The sequence below is a fragment of the Pyrus communis genome, chromosome 13 (assembly GCF_963583255.1).
Source record: "Pyrus communis chromosome 13, drPyrComm1.1, whole genome shotgun sequence".
In the NCBI taxonomy this organism is placed as follows: Eukaryota; Viridiplantae; Streptophyta; class Magnoliopsida; order Rosales; family Rosaceae; genus Pyrus; species Pyrus communis.
In genome coordinates, this window is record NC_084815.1 from 3,648,255 (window position 1) to 3,658,555 (window position 10,301).

General features: G+C 36.6%; 2 protein-coding genes across 2 annotated transcripts; one reads left to right on the plus strand and one right to left on the minus strand.

The window, feature by feature from the left end:
- Nucleotides 1–1,696: 1,696 nt before the first annotated feature.
- Nucleotides 1,697–4,997, plus strand: LOC137712467 (IQ domain-containing protein IQM6-like). The gene is made up of 8 exons (XM_068451535.1): nucleotides 1,697–2,152; nucleotides 2,260–2,374; nucleotides 2,457–2,522; nucleotides 2,602–2,690; nucleotides 2,783–2,870; nucleotides 2,991–3,227; nucleotides 3,320–3,421; nucleotides 3,554–4,997. The coding sequence occupies exons 1-8, from the start codon at nucleotides 1,716–1,718 to the stop codon at nucleotides 4,262–4,264; spliced, it is 1,845 nt and encodes a 614-aa protein (XP_068307636.1). The 5' UTR covers nucleotides 1,697–1,715; the 3' UTR covers nucleotides 4,265–4,997.
- A 58-nt stretch (nucleotides 4,998–5,055) lies between these two features.
- On the minus strand, nucleotides 5,056–7,613 carry LOC137712469 (ubiquitin-NEDD8-like protein RUB2). The gene is made up of 3 exons (XM_068451538.1): nucleotides 7,455–7,613; nucleotides 6,211–6,470; nucleotides 5,056–5,340 (listed from the first exon to the last, which is right to left on the minus strand). Exons 1-3 carry the CDS (start codon nucleotides 7,545–7,547, stop codon nucleotides 5,229–5,231), a joined length of 465 nt encoding a protein of 154 aa, XP_068307639.1. The 5' UTR covers nucleotides 7,548–7,613; the 3' UTR covers nucleotides 5,056–5,228.
- Between the last annotated feature and the right edge of the window lie 2,688 nt (nucleotides 7,614–10,301).

A 10,301-nucleotide genomic window follows, 5' to 3' on the forward strand; every position in this document is an offset into this window, starting at 1 on the left:
GCATTACTAAACTGAGATTAGTTAGCTTTTGGTAAATGATAACTCATGTCATAACAGAATTTAGTTTTAGTTATTAATAATAAAAGGTTTCAAACCCTAAGTTACTTAATTATCCTCTAAAACTTGTGGCGTGTGCACCTTTTCGTGTTTACCAAAGAAGCAGAAGGGGATGTGGTTAGCAGTGGTACACCAGTCGTCCCTATGAAATCTTGAAACTAATCTAATTAAATTACTGAAAATAGATTTGAATTTGAATGAATAGAAAAAACACATGTACTCTAGTCAATCTAGTTACGTCAAGGTGTGCTTAAACATGGGACAATACTTGCATCCACCCTATGTGGTGCACCACCTTGTCAGCCCCTTGTGATTAATGCATTTTCACCGTAAAAATTTAATAATTGAAACCATTCATTTTCTTGATCAAATCCAATTGTGACTATGTTATTTGCCTTAAATATATCATAAGTAGGTGAGCTTTCTCATGTGGCCAATACCACGTGTGTGGACAACATACTTCAATTGTTGCTGACTCCCCCCCCCCTCCCCCTCTCTCTCTCTCTAACTCCAAGCTTTCTATATATAAAGGTTGCATTGCAAGAATAGTATGTAGCCAACGTAGAGGTGCTGTGTTAAGCCAGAAACAGAGAAGAAAAACTAGGTAAATTAAGCTCTGAATTAGCTTAATAAAATAGAAACCCTATCAACTTTCAACTTCCCACATTGCCCGCTCTCTCTTTCATCATTACCTGCCAATCCCCCCATTTGCATGCCCATTTCTTCTCTCTCTCTCTCTCTCTCTCTCTCTCTCCCCATCTCTCTCTCTCTACCCTTCTTTGTTTATCTCACCTCAATCTTTGTCTTAAACCAGTGCCATCTCTCCTTTTGATTCTGTCTCTGATCAAGGTAAACACTTATTGTGTACCCTTCATTTAATCTTTTTTAGTTGTTTTTTTCCCTATTTTTGTGTTTAATTTGCCTCCAATTACCAGCCTTTTGTTTTTCTGAATGTATCAAAATGCTCTCTTGAGTAATTCTTAATTTGTTTTTTGAAAATTGCAATGGGAGTGACATAGTTTAGTACTTGCATTTAAGGCATTTGAGGAATTGGTTGTTTTTGTTGGATTTAAAGCCTCCTTTTTGCTATTTGCATGGAGGTTGCAAAAACGACTATTGAGGAACAATGTTTAGATTTCTTGTAGAAAAGCAGGAATGGGGAGGACATGGATGTCTCCATCCATGTATGTATAGAATGGTAGAACTCCATTCCCAAATGTTCGAACAATAAGGGCTCGTTTGGTGCTCATTGAGCTGTATAACTCACTATATTCAAGGTATGTTGAAGGACGGAACAAGAAGGTAGAAGATTAATTACTCATAAAGGACACTTATATTTTCTAATCGCCACAAATAGCATTATCATAAGCGATAAGTTTCATTTATTTCTAGTCCCTTCTAATTTCGTCAAAATGAAAATCATTCGCCTCTACCTTCACAATATCTTGAATTCTTTGAGTTATCCAATCTAATTCTGGAAACAAAATGAGCCATAATATTCCTAATTATGATGTCTTTCGTGAATACTATGAACATTTTCATAACTAATTTTGTACATTTTGTTCATTTTTTGCAGTTATAGAGACCCCATAGATCTTGTTGTTACAGATCTTGGTTATTTGTGGTATAATTTATTTATTTAAACTCCTTGGTGGTCAATGGGGTTTCCAGTATCCTGCCCACTTGCAGATTTTGATGATTTGGATAGTCATTGTGGAGCTGTTATTGTAAGTCCAGTTAGTCTCAGGAAAGAAGAAGAGAGGAAGCCATTGCAGTCATTGAGCTCCAACACCTGCTGTGATTCGGAACCAACCGCTACAATGAAGTCACCTGGTTCAGGAAATATGAACTTTGAAGAACCAATTAGCTTTAAAGAGATGGAATTAGATGCCGTTTCAGCAAACTCACCTTCCAGGGATGTGGAAAACAATGTGTCTGCTAGAGCAGAAAGCGGTATTGGAGAGAAACAGCAGACATCCGAGAACTCGTTCAAGGAGCCCAGAGACCAGGCTGCATTGAGGCTGCAGAAAGTTTATAAGAGTTTTCGCACGAGAAGACAGCTTGCGGATTGTGCAATTCTTGTGGAGCAGAGATGGTATGCATTGATTCGTGTGTGCTTGCAATTTGAAGAACCGTGCCATCCATTTTTTTATGCCTACTTCATGTGCTGTTAGATTTATATTTTGGTGGCTCACTTTGTAGGTGGAAGGTGCTCGATTTTGCTGAACTAAAGCGGAGCTCTATATCATTTTTCGACATTCAGAAACCTGAGACAGCTGTTTCTCGCTGGTCTCGGGCAAGAACTAAAGCTGCAAAGGTAAGTCTGTTTTAAAGCTGTGTGACCATGCATTGTGTACGGCTAAGTTATGCTTCTAATTTCTGCTGCAACTCTTTTGAAGGTGGGAAAAGGTTTGTCGAAGGATAAAAAAGCACGTAAACTTGCTTTGCAGCATTGGCTTGAGGCTGTAAGTTCCGTACTTGGAGTCAATGTACTAAGTTTTCTTTACGGATTGAATTCTCACTCGTATTCCTTCCTCCTAACAGATTGATCCTCGACATCGCTATGGCCACAATCTTCACTTTTACTACGCCAGATGGCTCCATTGCGAAAGTAAAGAACCCTTCTTCTACTGGTAAGTAAATTTGGGGCATCATACAATGATTACAGCCAAGAACATTGTATAGCACCTATTTCGCGATTACGAAAGTTTATTTCTTAATGCAGGCTCGATATAGGAGACGGAAGAGAAGTCAGCCATGAAGCATGCCCTAGGTCGAAGCTTCAAACACAATGCATCAAGTATCTTGGCCCGGTGAGCCTCAACTTTCATCGTGATTTTTCGTTCATCTTCTCGGTGTTCACCAAAGTTTCAATCTAACCCTATACTTTCATAGAGAACGAAATTACTGACAACGGTTGCTTCATTTCGCAGATCGAACGAGAGACTTACGAAATTCTAGTGCAGGATGGGAAGTTCGTGTACAAGCAGAGTGGAAACTTTCTTGACACATCAGAACCTAAGGGCACAAAGTGGATATTTGTGCTGAGTACAACCAAGACATTGTATGTTGGACAGAAGAGCAAGGGGACGTTTCAACATTCGAGTTTCTTGGCAGGCGGAGCAACACTTTCTGCTGGAAGATTAGTAGTGGAACAAGGAATTCTTAAGGTATATAAAAGATCGATCCTTTATGCACTGCTATGACGATGTTTAACACGATACTTATCGCTTCCTTTTCATTTTTTGGTTTATATCAACAGTCAGTTTGGCCTCACAGCGGGCATTATCTCCCCACAGAAGAAAACTTTCAGGAATTTATGATGTTCCTTGTGGAACACGACGTAGATCTCACAAATGTTCAGGTATATACACCGAGCAAACTTTGATTGTTTTAGTTCGAGAAATTGCCTTCTACAATTTCGGAAGATGATTTTTTATGTAGCACTATATGATATTCACTAAAGAATCAATAAGCATTCTCTTTCAATTTACAGCAAACTCCAGCTGACGAAGAAGATGGAGGCTTCACCAAAAAGATCAGCAACATCCGAATTAGCCCACGAAAACCAAAAGAAACCGTAACAACAAAAACCAAAGGCACATGGCAAGATAGCAATGAATCAAGAAATGAGGAGTCTAATTCTGCAGAAAATCCCAACCCTATTCTGTCTAGATTACCTGAAAGATTCTGCTCAAAGATAGGCAAACTCGAAATACCACAAAGGAACGATGCGTTTGACATTTTGAAGGATGGAATACCAATCACCTGTCGCGAATATTTCATAGATTCTGCCTCTGATGATGATGGTTATGAAACAGCTGAAGAATCAATCTTAACAGAAGAAGACTTCATGGTCCCTAAACTGAACTTGTTCGAAGAAGACCAATTCGAAGAAGATGAAAAGCCAGTGCCAAAGGAGAAGATCATGCAGAGGATTGATTCACACAAGGGAATGAAGTCATACCAGTTGGCTCAGCATTTAACAAGCAGGTGGACAACGGGAGCTGGACCACGAATCGGTTGCATGAGGGACTATCCTTTGGAGCTTCAGTCCCGGGTTCTAGAGCAAGCCAAATTTTCTCCAAGAACAACAGCAAGAAGTCCCGGGCTATTGATTCCGTCTCCTTTGAGTAGAGAGGGAACCTCCTCAAAAAGTCCCCTTGCACGCCCGTCGAGGAGCAAGCGACACAACACCATAGGCTGAAGTACATTTTAGATGAAAAGAGCATCTGCAAGGATTAGGAATTGTTACGCATTCTTTTTAGAACCCTTTTTTTTTTTTTTTGTAGGGTTTGGACTCAACAGCTCTTCAGAAAGAGATCCTTCCCAACTCCTAAGAGTGCTTTGCCTAAAAGTGCTTCTACTTGATTGATATGCAAATGCAGGCTTACAGAACCCCCTACTAAATCTACATGCTTTTAATACTAACTTGCTTCTTATAATCCTTCATAATTCCTACAATTCTGCAAATTTTTAGCCTCTGATGTCCTAAAAGAGTTGCTTGAGGTTTACCTTTCAAAGGTTTACCTCAAAAATTCTATTTGAACACACAAGGGGCTTTATTATTGCCTCCTATTCTTGAGTGTGTGATCGAGTTTGAACACACAAAGCACTCTATTATTAGTTCCCCCCAAAAAAGAAAGGACTATTCGCTATTGGGGGAGCTTATTGTACTCAAGGGAGAATTATTGAGCGCTCTAAAATCTAGTGGACGAGTTCAATATTCATGAAAAACCAGGTTTAAATCAATTGATGTCACGGAACCAAGACAACCATGTTACTAGTAAAGGAACAAGGTTAAGGGTCTCCATACGCCTATAAATTGAAGCTTCTTTCGATATCTCTTTGGGAGAGGGAACATAGAAGCCTATAAGACTTGAAAAAGAAAATAGAATCATCACATTTCCAAATTTTCCAAAAAAATTATGTGAATAAAATCTAAAGTTCTAAACCCTAAACTAAGAATGTCAAATTCAGAGAGAGAGAGAGAGAGAGAGAGAGAGGCAAATATATGTAACATAAATACTTATGTCCAGAGTAAACAACTTAAAACAGGCTTTCTGCCATGTATTTGCATTTATCAACAAATAACATGCAACTCATTTATTAAGGCATCAAGACTCGTTAATGCCTGAACAAAAGAGTTTTCCCAAACCGAAAACTAATATTTATAGGCTACCACCTCGTAGTGCAAGCACCAGATGAAGAACAGAGCCCCCTTCAATGTTGTAGTCTTTAGCTGTCTTGTCGTCCCCGAGCTGCTTGCCAGCATAGATAAGCCTACAAAAAAAAATAAAAAATAAAAAATTGGCCAGTACTACATGTGAAAGAAACTAAAGAACTTAAAAAATGACCAAATATCCAAAAACGCATTAAAATGAAAAACATTTCCTGAATTGTTTAGTAAGCATACCACTCAACCTGTGCTGAAACAATATGTTAACTGGAGTGCAATGAACAGATCTAAAATAATGCGGCAGATGCTGCTTAATAAGATTATTCCCATTAGCTAAGAGCCATACAAGACTTCAAAACTAGAAAGCAATCCAATTCAAATCCAAATTTTATTTTGAAGTTTTCAGATGTATATATACAGAACAATAATTATTGGGTACTATCTGTTGTCAAAACACTAGTCGAATCCTACCAACAAACAACCAGTTCAAACAAAATGCAGAAGCAGCCAAAACATCCCAAATAGGAATAGAAACAAAAGTCAATCATAACATGACGAACCTATCATTCTGAACAATCTCACAAGATGATCAACTGTAAGTGCCATGGAACACTGAAATCAAGAACGAGAGCATTTTAAAGTGAATAGTGAACCAGCACAACTTCCAACATTGTTACAGGACAAAAAGGAGGCTAGAACGGACATTACTTGCTGCTCAATTTGAGAGCAAGAGAGCATAGATAGGACAAGGTAAAAGTAATAATTTCAGTACATCATTTTTTTTTTTCATACATGGGAAGAAAATCAATATGTTAAATCATATATATGAGAAACAATGCATGAGAAAAAAAGAATTCAAACGATTAGCATTTGATAATATTGATGCAGATATACATAATCAATCAGAAGTAACTTGAGTTACAATAACGTATTATTTTAGTTGGATTGAATATTATAACAAGAAGAAAATATACCTTTGTTGCACTGGAGGAATTCCCTCTTTCTCCTCAACCCTTTCCTTGATCCGGTCAATGGTATCAGTTGGTTCAATATCAATCTCAATTTCTTTCCCCGTAAGAGTCTTCACCTTAATCATAGTTCCTCCTCTCAGCCTCAAAACCAGGTGAAGCGTTGACTCCTTCTGGATGTTATAATCTGCAAGAGTTCGACCATCTTCCAATTGCTTACCAGCAAAAATCAATCTCTGTTGATCAGGAGGGATGCCTTCCTTATCCTGAAAATAAACACATCTGAGTTACCATGCAATCCCATAGCAAAAAATGTAACTACCTTAATGCGCACAAACGAAACGTATTAAGGACAGAAACATCATGACTCTAACATGTGAATTGCCTTCAAAATTGCCACTGATCTGTCTATGTGACTAAGGCATTTTTCCACAATTCTGTGAAAACAAATAATTAATAATCTAAAACTTGTCATGATGAAAAGGTTCTTTGCTAGATAATAATATTTTCTTTGTAGCATCGGTAAATTAAATTTCACTGCCCTGCTCCAGTCATAATATTCTTTTTTCACTAACCCTACATAAACAATCTCATAAACGGCTTAATCATACAATTGGGATTGAAACATTTTATGAGACAAAATTAAAAGTAAAGCAACAAAAAGAAGCCTGGAAAACTGAAATTCCTTTGTACCAACCCAATACACCAATCAATGAGTAGAAATTGGGTTGGTGGGGGGGGGGGGGGGTGGTGAAGACCAAGCACAAATAAATAAGAACTCCTCAATCCATTGGATGGAATTGATTGCCAGTCTGCCACAGAAATTAGTTTACACAGTAATTTCCCAAAAGGGCCGGCATGGCGAAATTTTCGATTGTAAATTTCCCTTCTAATAAGGATAAAGCTGGAAAAACTGAGGCAAGAGCAATAATTTTTAACCCCAAAAAAACCCAGTGCATCAGTAGCTGAAATCAGAAACCCTAACCCTAGCTATAAAATTGTTCCAACATAGTATAGCTCCTAAATACTCCTCTTTTCACAAAACAAAATCCTAAACCTAGAAGCACATATGTATACTAATACAATCACAAACACTGATACAAAATACTAATCCAAGCAAATTACAAAATCTTAACAAACAAAAACCCCAATTGACCAGAAATCCAAACGCTAAAATTATGGACGTTCCTTAACAGGGCAAATAAATATACAAGATGAAAACTGAAATTAGAGAGAGTGAGATAGAGTACCTGGATCTTGGCTTTTACATTGTCGATGGTGTCGCTGCTCTCAACCTCGAGTGTGATGGTCTTCCCGGTTAGGGTTTTCACAAAAATCTGCATGTTTTCGATTTCGATCCACCGATAGAGAGATTGATATTTCTGACTTTAGATATCAAAGGGTGATAAGAAATATTATATATTTTTTTGTGGAAAGTAAATCGGATCTCGGAAGTTTTTTTTTTTTAAGAAAATTAATTAAAAGAGATTGAAAACTTTGAGTTTTAATGATAAGAACAAAATAAAGAGTCAAGTGAATAGTATCAGAATTAAATTTTTAATATAAAAATATGATTTTTCGTTAAAATGAATAGTATTACCAGCTTTTTGTTAAAACAATTTTTTTTTTTTCAATAAATTCGGAAATAAGATTGGTAATGAGAAAATGTGGCCCCACGTTTGAGATTCCCCAATTCGTATTGAATGGTTCCATCTTAAAGTTAGATATCAAATAAAAGAAAAAGAAAAATGGTAAAACTTTTCGTAGATTCTTTGTCATTTTATGTGCATAATATTTTATAATGTTGACACATGAATTAACGTTAAACTGTAAAGTGATTCTCAACAAAAGAAAAATGTTGCAATCTTGGTTAGGCAAGTTGTTTGTGGATATTTGTAATTCATGTTAAGTACGAATCTCCAATGTCTTGTTTGTTTGGTGGATTGTTTTGAATTGGCATGAATTAAAGTAGGTGTAATCAAATTAAGATTTTAAAGGATTTAAAAGTACTTCAGAAGTAGTCAATTAGGATTTAAAAAAAAAAAAAAAAGGATTTTAGAAGACTTCAAAATAATGGTGTAATCAAGGTAGGATTTAACAGGATTTAAAAGAATGCATCTAAATCCAAGCAGTCAATTAGGATTTTAAGAGCATGTCCAAGTGAAGTGTCAAATTTTAAACATTAAAATGATATTTGATGGCTTATGTGACAATTTGATATTTTGTACAATATTTTGTTCCACCCGATATATTAAATAATAATGTCATTTAATATATTTTTTTATTCTTTTTGTAGGGTCTAATTATTGAGACAAATAATCAAATACTTGAAAACCACAACAATATTTATTATATATAATATTAATCTATTAAAAATTTATTTAATAAATTTGACATATGCAGCCAAATTTGACAACAAAAGGCTTTGCCTTCAATTGACTTAGCGCTATGTAAGAAATTGAAGGCTCAATTGAAGAGAGTTTGCTGCCATTTTTATTGTTGTATGTGTATGTGATAATTTTGACATCTTATTTAGAGATACTCTAAAGAGTGCATACAAATGTGTAGATATTCAAAATGTCAAGATTTTGAAAGATTTCGTTAAGTAAGAGATTTTGTAGGATTTGAGAGTGAACTTTATGCATAACAAAGGCTATAAAGGATCTCATCTCCACCCCTTGGATTTCTATTCAAGCTTTTCTCACAAGTTGGTTTCTCTCTTTCACGACGCCCTACTTGTTCCTTTCTACGCTATGCATGGCAGCCATGGGCCATGGCTGCCGTTGATCCTACCTTCCATATTCTTTCACATTAGATGGTTCTTTTTCCACAAAAAATTGCAGTGTCTTTTGTTCACAGACAAAGTTTTGATCAGATAAATTACTTGCAAGAACGTAAATTCAGAAGATGATCTTTGTGCATGATAAAACAGGAGCATAGAGGATCATACAACTAAGAGGAAGACTAATTATAATGGTTTTACCATGCAAAATCCTATCGTTATCCGACACCAGCAAACTGGGAGTCCTTAATTTGCAAATTATTTTGCTTTCTGTGATTTACACCAGCAGCTTGTTGAAAATCAATGTCAAAATTAGGTATGGAAAGTTAGGCAATGTTAGGTATGGTTGAATAAAAATTATTAGGTGCAATTAATGTGTTTTGTGTGGTAATAAATAATCTTAGTTTAATCATTTGGTTTGCTATAAATACCCAAGTTCTCAAGCATTGTAAATCATCCAAGGAAAAACAAAGCCTAGAGCTAAATAAGAAAAGTTTTGCTAATTAGTTTGTTTTGTGAGCTTTCTTTAAGAGTGCTCTATTTTCTTCTTCTTGGGATCATTAGAGTTATCTTGGATACTCTTCTTTTTCAACAATTGGTATCAGAGCCAAGTCGGTCAGGGATCGTTCTTGGTAGAGCATTGGTTGTAAAGTCTCTTGAAATTCCAAGTATGCTCTGTGGTTGCAGTTTTGACTGATCTTCCACATCAGAAAAGATTTCTTGAGATTATTGCTGGGGTTATCACAAACCTTGAGAGGGAGCTTCTTTGTGTCGAGAGTAGTGTATTACTCTGCACGGTAGTCACTCAAGCTTGTTCGGTGTAGTCAAAGTCTTGCCGATACGATGGGTGATCTTCAAGTTGTTGGAGGAATCAAGAAGCTCAACAACCAAAATTATAACACGTGGGCAACGTGTATAGAGTCTTACCTTCAAGGTCAAGACTTGTGGGAGGTTGTCGGTGGTAGTGAAGTTACACAACCGGCAGCGGAAGATGCTAACGGCGTCTTGCGGAAGTGGAAAATTAAAGCAGGCAAATCAATGTTTGCCTTAAAGACCACAATAGAAGAAGAAATGTTGGAGCACATTCGGGATGCTAAAACGCCAAAGGAAGCATGGGACACTTTTGTTACACTCTTTTCGAAGAGGAACGATACAAAATTGCAACTTCTCGAGAATGAGCTGCTATCGATGGTACAACGCGACATGACGATTGCCCAGTACTTTCACAAGGTGAAGTCGATATGCCGCGAAATTTCAGAATTAGATCCAACAGCTCCTATTGGGGAAACCAGGATGAAGAGAATAATTATCCATG